The sequence below is a fragment of the Gambusia affinis genome, linkage group LG13 (assembly GCF_019740435.1).
Source record: "Gambusia affinis linkage group LG13, SWU_Gaff_1.0, whole genome shotgun sequence".
Lineage (NCBI taxonomy): Eukaryota > Metazoa > Chordata > Actinopteri > Cyprinodontiformes > Poeciliidae > Gambusia > Gambusia affinis.
Genome location: NC_057880.1, coordinates 4,866,659 through 4,883,860, shown reverse-complemented (window position 1 = coordinate 4,883,860; position 17,202 = coordinate 4,866,659). Strand labels below are relative to the sequence as shown.

General features: G+C 38.0%; 1 protein-coding gene across 1 annotated transcript in view; it reads right to left on the bottom strand.

Moving 5' to 3' along the window:
* Nucleotides 1-1,568: 1,568 nt before the first annotated feature.
* Nucleotides 1,569-17,202, bottom strand: part of LOC122842642 (contactin-associated protein-like 4) — a 42,054-nt gene continuing 26,420 nt past the window's right edge. Inside the window, exons 11-24 of the mRNA XM_044136702.1 lie at nt 16,963-17,069; nt 16,618-16,737; nt 16,236-16,436; nt 15,485-15,647; nt 15,225-15,352; nt 14,944-15,114; nt 13,839-14,057; nt 11,243-11,482; nt 7,952-8,134; nt 5,780-5,913; nt 5,316-5,403; nt 3,465-3,680; nt 2,894-2,965; nt 1,569-2,687 (exon numbers count right to left, since the gene is read on the bottom strand). Of these exons, the coding sequence (XP_043992637.1) occupies nt 2,500-2,687; nt 2,894-2,965; nt 3,465-3,680; nt 5,316-5,403; nt 5,780-5,913; nt 7,952-8,134; nt 11,243-11,482; nt 13,839-14,057; nt 14,944-15,114; nt 15,225-15,352; nt 15,485-15,647; nt 16,236-16,436; nt 16,618-16,737; nt 16,963-17,069 (2,230 nt within the window). The 3' untranslated portion in view covers nt 1,569-2,499. The remainder of the gene's footprint in view (nt 2,688-2,893; nt 2,966-3,464; nt 3,681-5,315; nt 5,404-5,779; nt 5,914-7,951; nt 8,135-11,242; nt 11,483-13,838; nt 14,058-14,943; nt 15,115-15,224; nt 15,353-15,484; nt 15,648-16,235; nt 16,437-16,617; nt 16,738-16,962; nt 17,070-17,202) is intronic.

Below are 17,202 nucleotides of genomic sequence, written 5' to 3'. Positions count from 1 at the left end.
ATAAAAAAGACACTGTACTTTCAGACCTCAAATAATACAAAGAAACAAGTTTTAAATTAAATTATTAAAAGCCCCTTAAAGCCTAAATAAAAATAAAAAAACACTTTAACCAAGTCGTGTAAAAGAAAAAATAGTGTTTTTTCTTTTTTAAAGTGGTTGGTTATATGAAATATAACAAGTTCTGCATTTAATCAAAAGAATGTGAGCTATTATTAATTAGTCCTATTATATTTATAATACTCCTCTCTCAGATGTAACAAGGAAAATATGTAAAGTGGCTCTGTGAGGTCTTAGCTGCTAAACGTCATCATTTTATTGTTTTTTCATTTCAAGAATAGCACAAATTTAGTTTATCAGCCCAAAGATTTGATGCAGATAGTGTTTAGAAAAACATTTCTAAACATCATTGATGCAGCGAGGGCGTTTTGAGATGGATGCAGGTAAACTGAGATGTCCGAAAGGCAAAAGAGAGGTACAATATAAACTTTTAAAGTTTCTGAATGAGCAATCAATGTTCTTGTTGCTGGGAAAAAAATGATTTCTAGAATATAAAATATAATAAGAAACCATCAAACCCAACAAATATTGTGTCCTGTTTTAAACAGAGGAAACATGTAAGACACTTTTTATGTTGTCATCGTTCAGCTCTATAATGATATACACATTATCTATAATCACACATATTATGATTTTTACCAAAATCATAACACTTTTTGTTTAGTTAGAATGTGTTGTTTTTAGTTTATTGTTGACCAGGTGTAACCAGATTTTATTTTGGTTTCTATTTAATGAAAATAATTGTTTTCTAGCCACAAGTTCTTTTAATTTGACATTTGTAGGATTTTGGAGAATAATTTACACAGAATTCCTTTGATACTTCCTGTCAATCCCTTTAAGACAGAAACGACTAATTCATTTTCATTAGAACTAAAAAGGACTAAATTAAAGGTTGCATTTCCTTCAATTTAATGTCAAAACTCTTCTTTCTTTACTCATATATTTGCTTTAAATTGGTGCATTCTGCTTGATTGAGACTAATCTAAATTAAGATGTTCAAAGTCTCTTCGAAACAGAGTTTTGTGATTAATTAACAGGTGTATGAAACTGCAGCTTTGATCCTTTTTGATAACCGATTGTGAGTTTTATATTCCGAGAAACGGTGGCCGACAACCCAAAGACACAAAAAACTACCAACACATTACTTAGTCTTAAGAAATGAGGTTATTTGAGCCTAATAATATTTTTACCTTGTGCAAAGTCCAGCAGGGTCGCACTGACCCCAAAGGTGCTTTGCATTTATATATTTTTTTATGTGTATGTGTGTGATTTCTGAAACTGACGGTCTGACAGGACAACATCCCCGCTTCCCCAGAGTCTGACCGTGACATCTGCACCACGCCAGGAGGGCAGAACAAAGCTCTTTCTTCCAATCATTCTCTCATACTGAACGGGACAAATAAATCACGTGTAGAAATATCTGTTTCTAATAAAATATTTATTGCCACAATTATTGACTTGTAAAATAAATGCAAGGAAAACATCTTTTTTTTAAATCATTTAATTCTTAGGTAGACTGAGTCATGAACAAATAAAATGAAAAGGAATATAAATGATCAAGCTTCAAATGTGGTTCTGTGATGATGATGAAGACTGAGGAAGTCAGTCTGGTTTTTAAAGCATCATCACCGCTACAGAGTCCAACTGGAAACTTGTGTTTGGTCTTCAGAGCTGCAATAGAAACGGTAGAGCAAAGTTGTTTTTATGTAAATATGAAATTCATAATGCAACAAACAGAATTCAGAGGAGCTCTATTCTTTCACATATTGTCTGTCTTACATCATACTGTCGAAATATCATTTTAACAAATAATGTATGACCTTATAAATGCCTGTTATGGATTTATAGAATGAAAATACACATTAAATGATGATTCAGGCAGATGATGAAGCATCTGAGAGAAATCAAAGGAAGAGAAACAACAATGGTCAAAAATTTAAAAACATGTTATTTAATAAAAAAAATTTAAAAAATCATATTAAAGAAACATATCCAGGAGTAAAAGATTGCATTTGTGTCAGTTTTAAACATAATCTTGGTTTCTGCCTGCCCAGAATAAAAACACTCAGTTATTTTAATGTGTATTGACACCTGCTGCGGAGATGACAAAAGTAAGGTGTTTTTATAAGAAAATCATTTATACTGCCTTAAAAACATTTACAGAGGAAAAAAATATATTATTGCAAGTACATACATTTCTCACAGCCGTTCATAGAGCAAGAGGACAAAGTTCAAATATTTTCTTCCAGCCTGCAAAGGTTAAACATCTATCATATTCATTTACATCATTATCCATTCACAGCTGACTGTTGTGACACTGTTTTGCTTTTCTGACAGTTCAACTTCACAAACTGCATATACATCACAATCACATATCGGGTTATTGTGCAAAGCACTTGAGGAATTACAAAGTGTCTCAATCTGCCATCCGGGAGGTTACGTCTAAATAAAATATTCTTTCTGGCTCTCAGTCGGACCGAACTGCGAGATGGTCTGACTGGTAAACTGCAGTCTGGTGTTATCTTCTGTCTTTGTCAGCTCCTGGTTTTGGCATGTTCCCTTTCTTCTGTACAGGAATCGGATCAGTATGGCTAATGCAGCAACAATCCCAAAGATCACCACCATCAGGCCTAAAATGCAAAAAAGAAAAGGCCAAAGATGAAGCATTCTCTCAGGGCAGGTGTTGTTCTTTAAGGAAGAAATGCAGGATTAAAGATTAGTACACAATGTGATCTGCAGACTTGACAGAAACTGTAAAGTTCACCATGGGACGTGTCCCGTCTCATGATTGATGATAACAGGAGCACAACTCTGGAACTGATTTCTGCTACAATACCTCCAATGAGAGCCGAGTCACTTCTGAGGGATTTCACTGACGGCTGGCCTCCTCCTGCCGACCCTGATTGGTCTGCAGCAAACAGACAGTAGAGAGGAGACAAAAACAAGCAAAAGGAAATAGAAACACGTCAATGAACAGTAAATATACAGTTGAAAGATAATAAAACTAGTGCATATCTATGAGATGAAGTTGTTTTCTTTTCTTAAAGTTAAGAAAATCCTTATTCTTGACATAAACTCTGAGGTACAGCACAGTAAACTGGTCCTTAAAACAACCAAAGGAAAGACAAACAGAAACATTACATTTGTCATTAATTCACAAACCCAGAGAGATCAACAGAAAGAATAATGAGCCCTAAAAACTTTACTGTTTTTTACAACCTGAATCCCTCAGCCTCCAACACAAATGAAAATGGTAACATGAAGCTTTCTGGCGGTGCCCAATTTATTACAAATTAAAAGTGAAATGATAACCAGAATTTTGATAACTTGAACATCAGTATCAGAAGTGCTTGGAGTAAGAATGATCAGTAAAAATCACAAACAGGAAGGATCCGCCCCGACCCGACCTGGCTGGTGGGGTGTGTTTTCCGCTGCGTGGGGATTGGCTGCAGCGGGGCCACAACTGGACCGGATGAGCGGCCCCCTGACAACGACAGAGCTGGCGCGTGGTCGGAGGAGGGCGGCTTTCAGAGGGCTGACGGAGTTGAAGAGGACAGCAGACAGACAGCCGGCGAAACCCAGAGAGCCGAGCCGAGCCAGCGCCGGATCCAAATCCTGAGAGTCTGTGGAGACGAGCAGGGAAACGGAGGACAAACTATTGTCTGGTTTAATTTGAGGTTCTTCAAACAGAAATAAATGAGACCTATCTAAATGTTAGCATGATCTGAACAAGTCTAGTTTGATACGTCTGAAAATAATAGGATTGATAGGATGTGTAGCCTAGTGATTGCATTATTTCTTGTTTGTTAATTGCAGTGCTGAAATACAGGAGAGGAAACCTCTTAAATTCTTTTTTATTATTATTTTAAAAACTCCATCAATTCTCTGTCACCTGGGAGCAAGTCTTTGCACTTTTTCTCTGGTTTCTCTCAGTTTTTCCTCCTGATGTTTCCATGGTTACCTGAATACTATTTACCCCTTTTAGTAACTCAGTGGTTCCCAAAGTGTGGGGCAAACTTCTGTGGTGTTTGAAAACAAAATGTGTGTGTAGGTTTATGTCTGGTTGAATGATGTGTGTGTCCAGTTGATTTTATTTTTCTTTTTTGGGGGAGATTTTATTGAAATTCATGGGGGGACCCAGAAGAAAATCTTTGGGAACAACTGCAGTCACTGCAGGTGGCTGGTGTTAAGAGCAATGTGACTTCCTGAAAACAATCGGGGCTTTTTCTTGCCTGCTCAATGGGGCAATAAGATAAAGGACAAAACACGGTAACAGAACACACACACACACACACGCACACACACAACGTAGTATATGTCAGGAAAACAGTCCCCACAAAGTATTAGAAACATATTTTTAACTATGTTCTACATGAAACACAACAATAATTGATACTGCTACCTAACAGGAAAAGATGGTAAAGAAAAAACTTCTAATTTGAGGCAGAACAATTACTATTATTATTTTTATATTTTTACCAATTTTATGATAAAATATGTAAGGATATCTGTTGTTGTTATCTTCCAGATCCAGTATTGTTTACAATATTACAATTGTACACAAAATTAACGTTGTTTTGGTCTTTGAGAGGGTGAACTTACATTATTATGTCCTTGTCAATATACCACTTGAAAATGGTCTCAAGACAACAATGTTATCAATAGTCGCAATAATTATTAGGAGAATTTATCGTCCAGCAAAGTTTGTAAACATGACAGCCTGCTTGTTAATTACATTGAATGTTATTCAGGGCTTTGACCAATTTCCAGTGCTTACATTTTCTTGCCCCTGTTTTATTACTATAGAACTTCACATTACATGGCAGTAAAATATAAACTCATCTGTTAGGTTAACTTTATTTAGCAATCAAATGTAACAGGAAATTATTGTAAAACTTACAGCTTACTGTTGGTTCTTTGCTGGAGATAATGATTTTGAATCCAGACAGTAAATTGATTTTTTTTTTTTAAAAAAGGGTTGGAGTTTTGAGGCATTTTATTAAATAAAATAAAATAAATTGAATCTTTAGTATTTAACTTACAAACCACGAGTCAGATTAGTGAATGAGACAGTTCGTTCAGAGTTTCAATGGGGTTCCAGTGTCATTATTACCGTACAAGGGAAAACATCGGCATCTTTACCTTAACAGTTTTATTTAACCAAATAAATTAAAATGTGCATCTGAAGATAGTTTGAGTGCTTTAAATAATAATAAACCCTCTCATCTACAGTACGTTTGTGCAGTTGAGTCACTTACTGTGAACTCTACCAAGAGTCAGTGACCTTATGTCACTAAATTCAACACCAGAGGTCAGGTTGAAATCTTCTTTGCTATGTTGGTCAACCTGGAAGAAAATGGCAGACTTCAGAACAAACAAACAATATCAAGAGACACGAGCGCTGAATTTTCTTCACTGTAGGTAAACATTAAAGAATTGAATCTATGAATAACGCTAAAAAAACCAATTCTCATCCCTGAAAGGTTTTAGATGTATTTTTTCTAAACACTAAATATTTCAGGTTAAACTTCAGGTGTTGTGATGAAGCTTTGAGTTGAGAGTTCTGCGACGTTCTGGTGGAGAAAACGTCATAGAACTGAAGCTGTGAAGCTGCCTATAAAACACAAACAGGCAGCTTAATGTCATGTCTGTTTGCCGCTAAAGTCGTTCTCCAGTCAGTTTAAAGGCCGAGCTAAAACCAGTTACTGAGGATGATGGTTACCTGCATGGTGACGGAGTCGGCCAGTCTGCTGACGGAAACAGAATGCAGCTGTCCGTCAGCGAGGGACCTCACTTTGCTCCTGAGGATTTCTTCTTCTTTGCTACTTTCCAGCCTGTACCTCATCTCTAGCTGTTCTGCACTCACACAGTGTAAACATAACAACATGTTGCTACATTAATGTGAGACTTAAGCATATTCAGTATTGGGACAAAAACAGGGATGATGGTTGTATTCACTATTAGACAAACGCTGATTTTTATGTCAGCATCCTCTGCCGGTCCATTCAGGCTTTTCCTGCCAAATCCTAGAAGTTGCAGGTGCCAGATTCACCCACAGTTATTATTTTGTTCAGATTTTGCTGAAAACCAAACAATTCAACTAAACAATCGTCTCGTATCTGGTCTCATGTCTGACGGTGGTAGAGTATATTTGGAATTGCTATGCAGCCACAGTCGAACGCGTCTGCAGATGACAATATCATATTGTCAAATATTAATCCATCTGTCCACCAGCTCAACTTTGGATACAATTAAAACCCATCAAGAAAGTAAAAAAAATCAACTATATCACTGATTATAGTTAACCAAAGCAGTACAGAAAAAGAAAAGAATCAACAAGATCTCAGTAGCTGTGTTTCCATTGTGCAAGATGGAGTCATGGAAATAAATTTGCTTAATGGGAGAAATGGAAATTTCCAAGAAGCTCACATTTAAGGTGCTTTTTCAGTTGTATCAAAACGAGTGCATTTCGCAAAATTGCAAATTTTACACAATTAAAATTTTAATTGTGTTTCCTATTTAATAGAAATGCAGGAATTGCAAAATAGTGTTTTTTCAACATTAGCAGAATATCTACAGCGTTTTGCACCCTGTGTGTACCGAGCTTCTAGCACAATCTCTGTTGGTAAACTGTGATTAACAATTATCACAGTTGATAAATGATTTCAAAAAGCTGAAAATTCATCGGTAACGAAGGCAAAGGGCTGTAATCTTAAATCCTAACTTTGAGCCTCAGGAGATGCCGCCTTACATCAGTTAATCCTAGTGAAATTACTCATTTTAGCCCAAATGTGTCAAAGAATACATTACTAATTTTTCCTGATAAAACAGGAAATGTACTTCCCGTTGACTCATTTAGAGACTAATAATGTTGCGGTCAGCAGTGTTCTCATGAGCGAATAAACAAATTATATACTCTCATATTGTCAGCTATTCACCACTTACAGTCCTGTTAATTAATTTTAACAATTCAACTCTACTTGTGTCTTGTTTCACTGCGTTCACAAAGAACAATCGCACTAATTAACAAATCAAAGGAGGCGTTGGCACAACTAGCAAACAGCAGCAGCTCGGCTGGCGGTTGGTAAAAACTTTGACGGCTGAAGACGTCGTTACGTCTCACCACGTGTTTGTGTTTTTCTTTAGATTGCAAGATGGAGGTTTGAATTAGATTCGTATAAAGTGTGTGACAACTTGGACATTGCCTTCCAGGATTCTTTTAAGAGTGTCCTGTGTTGGTGCTGTGGTGGCGCAGGGGGCAAAGCACGACCCACATATTGAGGCGTTAGTCCTCGTGCCGCTGGTCGCAGGTTTGAGTCCCGGCCTGGTGACATTTGCCGCACGTCTTCCCCCCCTCTCATTACCCCGTTTCCTGTTGAGCTACTTTCAAATAAAAGCCACTAGAGCCAACAAAACCATAAAAAAATGTTTTGTGACTTACACTTTTTAACTATGGATTACAATGATACAGTTGCAAAGAAAAAAAAAAAAAGATGTACGTACATATATATATGTTAATATATTTTAAAAAGTACATTTTTCATGTACTTATGAAAAATGACTTCAAATACATTTCGCTTTGGCTTCTGAGAGTTGAAGAGGTCGCTGAGCCATCAAAAACATGTGAAATTAGTAAATGTTCACAACCTAGAGTGCATTTTTCTGCTCCATTAAAGGCTACGAAGGGATGTCCCTTTTTCTCCTCCTTCTCCACAAAAGCTATTAGTGAAGAAAGGCAGTAAGAAGTGATTGTTTTGGATGGGTTCATTTCAGTGAAGTCCAAACTGCGGCTGCTAACTCCTGTAATCAATGCCAAAAAGCAATACCTTACAAGCGTTTCTTGTCATTTTATAGATCCACATCCACTGAATAAAAAACTTTCCAGAGCTCTCACCTTGCTTGTTGAGCAGCAGAGCCAGGTGCTGTCTGCGGCGAGAGCTGATGTAAAGGAACAAAGCAGGACTCTGGCCACTCCGGAAACTCAGGGAAATGTTTTCTCCTCTCAGGTTCAGGTTGGAGGTCAGGTCCTCCGAGCCGTAGCTGACGGATGTTTCCGGCTCGAAGGCGACTGAGACGTCTGCAGGGAAAGGTTCACAAAGCCTCGCTGCAAAACCAGTCCTAATATTTTCTGCTAATATTTTGTAGTACGACTTCTTAACTGTGCATCTTAGGTTAGCAGAAATAAACTCTTAGCTTAGTAAGTTAGTTTCTCAAAACGACGCATGTTTTCATTCCCCTTCCAGTAACCTTTACTGGAATAAATAATAACTAATATTGTTGTAACTAAGACCACCTCCCTGAGCTCCGTCTCCAGTGCTATAAAGCTTAAATTTGTATTCTTTCAATGTTTTGCATTGAAAAATCAGAATCCACTTCTGATCCTGACGAATCCTCTCCTGGACACTTTGACTCCCAAGCAAACAGAACCAAGAACTTGTAATTTTACTGTTTTTTGTGTTTATTATTCAGGGTTGGTCCTACCTGAGTGAGAGCAATGACCACCCTTCACTTGTAATAAATGGGTTTTTTTTGCATTCAATTTTTAAGAGAAGCTCTATAAAACAGTTTGTCACAGGGTGTCCTCACCGTTTTAACAATTTGATTTCCATGTGAGGTGGGTTAAGGCCAGAATTTACTTCTGAAAAATGGCTTAAGATTTGTTTCGCTTTGGCTTCTAAGAGTTCACACAGTTTTTGGTTCTGAATGATTTTAATTTTTCATGGTTTGTGTTGCACTAACCTTTTCCCAATAAGCACCAAGTAGAATTTGTATTTTGTTGTATAGTGTTGTTATATTTTCATTGTTTAATCATTGATGAGAAGACATTGTTTCATAGTAACGCAAATTCTTTACTTACCCGTTTGTGTCAGTGTTGATTTAAAGACAACATCTAAGAGGCAAACATTAAAGTCTAATGAACTTTTAACAGTGCACCTCAAAATGAAGAAACAAAAGATAAAATTAATTATCAAGTCTCTGTAATCAAAACTGTCCTTCAAAAAATGAGACTGAAGCACCAGACTGACTGTCATTTTGGTAGAAAGAGAGAAAAATAATCCAAATGGAAATGATTGAGCTTGTTTTAATTGATCAGTTAATTGATTTGTTGCTTATTGAGACAGGTGTTGAGCAAACAAGCAATTTTAACAACTCAGTTGAAAAGTGGAACAAAGAAAAGAAAGTCGGCGTCAACAGATAACATATTGGCCAACATGTTGCTTTTACTTTTACAACATTCCCAAAAAGCAAATGTTTATCATCATAATTTTTTGATATTCAGGTTAATTTTATGACCCCAAGTGGAGTCTCAATCCTAACTTTAGGAACTATTGCTCCATACCACTTGATTAAAGTATAAGATTTTTATTTTTCCATTTGATTATTACCTTTTATAAGTATTAATTGCACAACTGCACTGTGGCACACTTGCTGTACATATATTTACATATACATATCTGCATTTTATGAATCTCTGCCAGGACTGCTCTTGAGTTGCATTTTATATTTTACAGCACTTTATAATTTTACAATTTATAGCATTTTATATTTTATATTTTTATTTTATCTACAACTAGTTGTTACTGTGTCTTGTCTTTATGCTGCAACTGCGAAGTAATTTCCCTGCTGGGATGAATAAAGTACTTCTATTCTATTCTATAATTCTAAGAAAAATGTACCTGCAACTTTTTCAGACGGGCTGTTCAGGTTCCTAAAACTTCACTTATTTAAACATTGATTATTATCTTCTGAAAGGCTATGAAAAATTCACAAAAGGCCATTTAAGAGGTAACACTTTTATCATGTTTTAAATTGAATAATTTAGCTTTCATGTTTATGAATTTGTGTTAAAGTTTAACAATAAAAGTCAAGAAACATCAAGTAGGGAGATCCATGCAAATGCTGCATCTACTCTTTTTAATTATTATTATTTAATCAGTACTTCATTAGCATCCAATTTGCATAATGAAATAAAATATTCCTGGCTTCTGACTTAGAATAATGTTGTTTTTTTTAAACTACTACAACAAGAGAAACTTTATGCATTATTTATATTTTTGCCTCTGTCACGCTGACATCACTTCATTAGCAATCTGGTGAAATAGCGGCTTGAGAAAACCGTCCGACAGAAAAAAAACAACTCTCCAAACCCGGCTCTCTCATTACATCACAGTCAGGTGACAGGAGCTCCAACAAGCTGCACAGCTGGGATTGGTTAATTAATCCGACACACATGAGGCTGTGCTGCTGCGCCACTGTCATGGCTCAGTGTGCCTTTTATTTCCTAAATAACACAAACCCAACAGATGAGTCGAAACCCGGAGAATCTTTGCCAAATTAGGGTTTAAACTGATTAAATATGCACAAGAAGACTGTTTCAAACTTAACTACACTGTAAACAATTGACCAATGACGATTCTTCATATTCTTCACTTCTAGGAAACACATTCACTTCATTATATTCCCAAAGAAGTTTGTTGTTCTGTGTTTAAAAGCTAAACTAATCTTGGTTTTTTTTTTCCCCCACCAAAAAAACCTACAACAGACATAATTCTAAATGTACAATTTTCTTTCAAGTCAGTTTATTTATGTAGCAAAAACGAACAGAATCTCAGGACACTGTAAAATTTTTTAAATATAAAGCAAACTATAAATCTGGAAAGTGCGGCATGCTTTTCTATTCAGTCCCACCAACCATATTGCAATATTTATTAGAAAGACATTTTGGTATTTTCACGACATTTGGGAAAGCAAGACATCATTTTGGCCTGGCCTAGATCACTAGCTAATCACTGTGGACAAACAGTTTTCCAAGTTATTTCTCCATCATTTCATATTTAGCACCAGATACCCAAAGGTGACTGACTGCCCTTTGACCCTCTATGATTGGTAGTTTTTTTATCATTAAATGTCAGTAGTAGCTCAGGGAGGAGGTGGAGGAGCTTGATATTTTTACAGATGATCAGTCACATAAGGTGACAGTTTGATCAAAGCTTCATACTGCAGTTTTAAATGTAAAACTACTCTAAAATAATTTTTATCAGGATAGAAAATGTATTTAGAAAGAAAGTAACACATTTACCTGCAATCAGAAACTGCCTGCTGGAGGTTATTGACCTAAAACTATCAACCCCACATCCTTCTGCCTTGCCACCGAACCAAATCTGATTGGACGAAGTCTGCATACCCTGGTCACAGAAGGCTCCAGTGAAGGCAGACGAGCTGCAGTTACAGGAAAAGCTTCTGGTTCCCTCCACACAGCGGCCTTGGTTCTGACAAAGCCCACCATAGGTGCCGCAGTGGCCCGGGCATCCCGCCTGGACCCCGGGGGTGACCTTCGCTCTTTCCTCCAGGTCCAGAGTAACACCGTTCAGCTGCAAGGAGCGGATACATCCTTGAAAACCCTTCTGCCTGGAAGCAGTCCCTCCTGAGGAGATACACAAATGTAAAAACTGGTCTTTCAGACACAATAGTTTTCACTAGAATTACAAAAACGTCTCAGTAATCCTCTAAGCAGCTTTACGACTCTTTCTTTACATTGTAAAATATATCAGAGCTGAATTGTCCTCAAGTGGATTATCTCAGGAAGTGTCTCTGATAATCATGTACCTTTCTGATTTGCTATCAGAAATCCTGGTGAGTCATCAGCCTCTCTCTGACAGTTTGTTTTGTCCTGGCTTTCTGAACACATTTTAAACCTGGGAAGTTACTGTTCCAGGACTTTTTTCCACTTCAATCTGCAGCTGCCTGCAGAGTTCAGGCTCTGCATGTTGTAATTGTCTCAGACTGCCAAACTGTCAAGCTCAAAACTTTTGTGATGAGACAAACAGTTTTTTTTTCTGATGGGGTTCCTATCAGTTTTCTGAGGAACTGTCAGGAAAACACCAGCTTCGTAGTCCAACTTACTGTCCAGAAGGAAACTGGACAATTAATTGTGAATTGAGGACATCTCGACCACAGTATTATAACAAACATTTCAAAAACTGAAAACATGTTAACAAGCAACTAAACTTTAATGAAAAACAGAGAAAGATCGTATAGACTCTACGAAGTGTGGACAGTGTTAGCTTTGTTAGCACTCAACTTTGTTCAGTGCCAACAAAGCTGAAGTGAATCCGAAACACGGAGGGTAAAAGTGGCATAAAAACTAGAAGACCAAAAGGTCTTTCAAAAAAATGTTGAAGAAAAACAGCATAATAGTAACATAAATTATAGGAGTAAAAATTTAAGCTTAATAGCACTGAAGACGGAGCTCAGGGAGGTGGTCTTAGTTACAACAATATTAGTTATTATTTACTCCAGCAAAAGTTACTGGAAGGTGAATGAAAACATGCGTGCCGAACAAGCAGAATTAGCTTAAACTCCTAGTTATAATGTGTGGTTATACTTTTTTCTGTGTGTCATAATTAGCTTTAATGTCAATGTAAGCTAACATAGGAAAATTGCCATGTTGGTCTTCGCACTAACATTAGAGAGTATTTTTAGCTTTAGCTAATATGCTACCATGATCTGAACATTTTGCAGTTTAAAGGTGACGAAGTGATTCTCAACCCAATAATGTAAAAAATAAAAATATCAACTTAGTACTCAACACAAACATCCACTGGCAGAGATTGAACATTTGCAGTAAAGCTGGATTAGGACTTTTTTCATTTTGTGTTAAATTTAGGCGTCACATTCCTGCCAAAAACCTGAGGAGCATGTTAAGGCAATCACAACATCGCATTATGTTGCTAGACAGTAATCACAAAAGTGTTTGATAGCCACGGATAGTGAAGGGTCCAGAAACACCGATGAGTCGGCGCAGGTGTCAAGCCCAGAGACCAAACCCCGTGTCGATGCAGGAACTGTTTCAAAATGACGCTAACGCGCCAAACTGTGTTTATAAGGAAGAAAATCTCTCAACGGGATGCATTTGCAAAAATAATTCTTGATCTTTTATGGTACAGCGTCAACTACGGAGCCTCAAGACAAACGAAAGATTTCGTAATTTGGAACCATTTTGATTTTACATCAGAAAATAAGGCATTGCTTATTACGTTCCACAGATTAAGTGTCGCATATGTATGACACAATTGTCTCATTTAAATAAATCCACCTCCCCAATGCTGAGCCATTGTGGGGCATCAGAATGAAGTCACAGATACACCCAGAATAAACTCAGGTATACAACCATTCTACAAATTACTCAGTTGCTTTTTATAAACCATTTCATAGAAATGTATTGTTTATATAATAATATTTTTTCTACAGCAGGTTAAGCTGTGTCAAAAAAGCATAACAGACTAAATTTCAAAATGTTGAACAAAGTTCTTTTTTTTTTTTATGAAAATTTTAAAAAGCATTCTCATTCCAAACATTCACTTAAATTTTCACTTTATGGTTCATGTTCACACTATTTATTGACTGTATCTAAGAATATGAAATATATTTTGAATTTAACTGAAGATATGACATAATACAACATATAACATACAATAAAATACAACGACTTAAATCTTTCTGTATAGATTAGGTCATCAAATCAGTCTGTCGACTATTTTGCCTGTAGGGATTTTTAATGTCCAGCAGGTGTCAGTATTCAGTGATGCAGCATCAATACAGTTTTACTAGGGGTCAAAACGCTTCATGACGCCTCATTTACCCATCACTAAACATGGACATACGCTGTACAACAACTAAAGCTGTAATAGAAACTCACTTCTAGTGTCAGTTTCTTTGGAAACAAAGTTAGCATCAAATTAGGTTTTAAAGTTTCATGACAGGAACCAAGTTTCACAGACCTACAAATAATTGGCTGTTCAGCTGCAGGTGGATGTGTCCGTCAGCAGGGGCTTCCTGTGTGGCGGCGGGAAGCTCGTCAAGGCGAAGCGACGCCTCTCTCACGTTCCGCTCTGCTTGAATGCGATGCCACCTGTCGTCGTTCAGCGGGACGCCGGCCTTCACGCTTACCTCCAGTGGGCCGTTACCCACGTCAAAGGAAAAGACGACCTCCGTGGAGGCTGTGACACAGAGAGAGAGAGCGGGAAAAGACACCTGCTGAACAGAATCAAGATGGTTCCTTCTTAATTCAACATCTGGAAAACTATTTTTCTCACTGGTTTCTAATCTAAAAGAGAGCTTTCACCTAGTTATATTTTTAAAAATTGCCCCGATTTATGTCATATTGTTGCGCACCAATGTTGATCTGAAGGTAAGTCTTTCCTAAGGGAAATTATCTTGAAGACAATATAGACTATGTTTGCTAGGCGAACGTAGCTGGAGAGGAACCAGCAACCCTCCTGACCCCATTAGGGACAAAGGGTGTTAGAATGGATCATCTAAGCTCCTTTTATTTTAAAATTGTTTCAAAACATGGCTGGGCTTCTGTGATATGTTTTATAGACATTTCTGAATGGACCTTACATAACCAACGGTCCGTATGAGAGTATTTAGTGTGGAAGAACGAGTCTGACCTTATCAATGTTTTTCTGGAAGAATGGTAGGATGTCATCATAAAGACAAGCTAATACTTTTAGCTTTTCGTTTTTAAATCATTGTACAGATTTTCTTCAAAATCAAATTTAACATTCAACAATTTTTTAAGAAAAAAAACAACTATCTTACACTTTCTCACAAATTATTCTCACGGTTAAGTTTGGACTTGCATCACACCCTGGTGTCTCCATACGTTATACCCTCAGCGATCTTTCCAGACGTGGTATAAAAGGAAGCTGTGCGAAAAGGCAAGCGTGTCTTTTAAAGATGAGAAAGCCTGAGTCTGATATGAGCCCATCCCGCCCCGCTGAGCTTGATCCCGGTGGAACTCGGATGATCCGCGCTGCTCGATTTGAACCCGTATCGCAGGAAATGCGGGATTTGCCATCTTATTCCTCAGATTTGACTCACAGCTGAGTTCAAGTCGAATGAAGTCTCTGATGCCCAGGTTTTCCAGGAGGACGCCGGAGGATGAGGTGGTCTTAAACAGGAGCGAGATGTCGGCGCTCAGCTCTCCGTGGAAGGTGGGAAAGTGAAGGTACGACGTTTCCTTGGCAAAAAACGCAGCATTCCAGACACTTTCTGTAGAAAAGACAGAACAAAACGAAGACGAGTTACAAAAGGAGAAATCAGGAAATGCAAAAATCAAGGTGCTTCACATGCTGTGCTATGATATGATATCAATAACTTACTGTCTCCATAGCAACGCAGGGGTCCCACCTGGTAGGAGCTCTCTGATCCTGGCCTCCAGACATCCCCCAGTACCAACGATCTGACAGGCAGGGACTCCTTATGGGTCAGCAGACCAGAGTCACTGGACCTGGATGAACAGAGTCGGCGGATGGGAAGAAGGAGGACAGAGTCAACAGAAGTCCCAGCATGCACCAGCTGATAAGGAAAAACCCTGGATGAGTGTTAAAAAAAAACGACAGAAAAAGTAAAAATAAAGTACCACACAGTGCGGTCAGCATCACAGTTGCAGTGGCGTTTGGGGTCCACGCAGTTCTCCTGCAGACTGCAGGCACACTGCTGGCTGCCTGGAAGGGCCCCGCCCCAGTAGGTCTGCCTTTGTCCCGCGCCGGGCCCTCCGACCCACCAGCTGAGCGGACCGCCCTCTGAAACACACAGACAGGGTGGACAGATGGAGTCAGACTGACAGTTCTACTTCTGAAAGTCTCTCTGAGTCGTGTAGATACACATACTGGACATCTGAGGAAGGAGGAAGAATTTTTGTGACCTTTTTGAATCACTGGAAATGATTTGTGATCATTTCTGTGTCTGCATCATTTCTTATAGGGAGGCAGTGATGTGCAAATTTGGACCAATATAGAATAGAGGTGCAGAAAGAAAAAAAAATACAGAATTGCAATTGATAGTCGTGGAAATTCTGAATCGAATCAAAAGTCTCAAAAATCATTTTTAGTCTGCATAATCTTTTGTAAAATTATATCTGGAATAGTTTAAAAAAAAAAATGTTTTTAATCTATGAAAAAGCTAGGCAGCTAAGCTAACCCAGCAAAGAATAATTGAAGCTGCAAGATTTTATGCACAAACTTATTTTGTTTAAATATAAACTGAGGGAAGTTGAACAGAATCTCTAGATTGTTTCTAAATCCCAAAAATCTGAATCAAATAATTGAAATTATCCTTCATGTTAATCCGATTCTCTTGTACTCTTGCTGTAGTTAATCATCAAACCTCACCTGGCGCATTGAGAAGGCGGGACTTCCTGCAGTGGTAAGCCAGTTCCTGTTCGCAGTGCTCTGATTGGTTGATGGTTGCCATTAGTTGCTCTTCGTCCGCAGCGTATTCAAAGTGAGTCAGATGCTGACTACTTCCTGTGGACGGCTGGATTTTGGTCAGTTCTGTGTTGTTGTGCTGGACCACTGTCCACGTCTGGTCTTCTGTATCAAAAAACAAAGAAAGTATACATTTTTTTATATTCTGCCTGAGTGAGAAATTCCCTTCAAAGATCCAGGACTGGCAGGAACGCTGGCTGTTGAAAGAGAGACTGGACACCTGAGTGACGACATGCTGTGATTGGATGGGTGTGTGTGTGAGAGAGAGAGAGAGAGAGAGAGCTACCTGTCATGTTGCAGAATAGCAGCTGTGGTTTGATGGGTCCACTACCGTCAACATCGATGTAATAATATCCCGATGTGTTGCCTCTGTGTTTGTAGGCCTCACAGGACCGCTCGTATATTGCTGATGGGGAAAAAGAACTATATATATATATATATATATATATATATATATATATATATATATATATATATATATATATATATATATATATATATATATATATAACTGTTCATCCTCTGACAATGACAGCTCATCAGAGCTCGTCATCCTCAGAGGAAGCAGTGCAAACATTCCCACATAAAGTGAATTATGTCCACAGCAGCAGTAATCAACACACATCCTTACAGCTGTGACATGTGGCTCCTCCATAGCCAGTGCTGGAGCAGTTGCAGTCAAACGAGCTCCACGACTGAGTGCAGCTGCCTCCATGCTCACAGTAACTTGGGGAACATCTGGGGGAGATGAAGCAGAGGTTATCTGGTCCGGGACTGATTAATAAACTTAAATATGTGCTGATACTATCATCCTCCAATACAATGTTCTATACATACTTAGAGTTTTAGCCTTATTTCTGTCGCTGTGGCT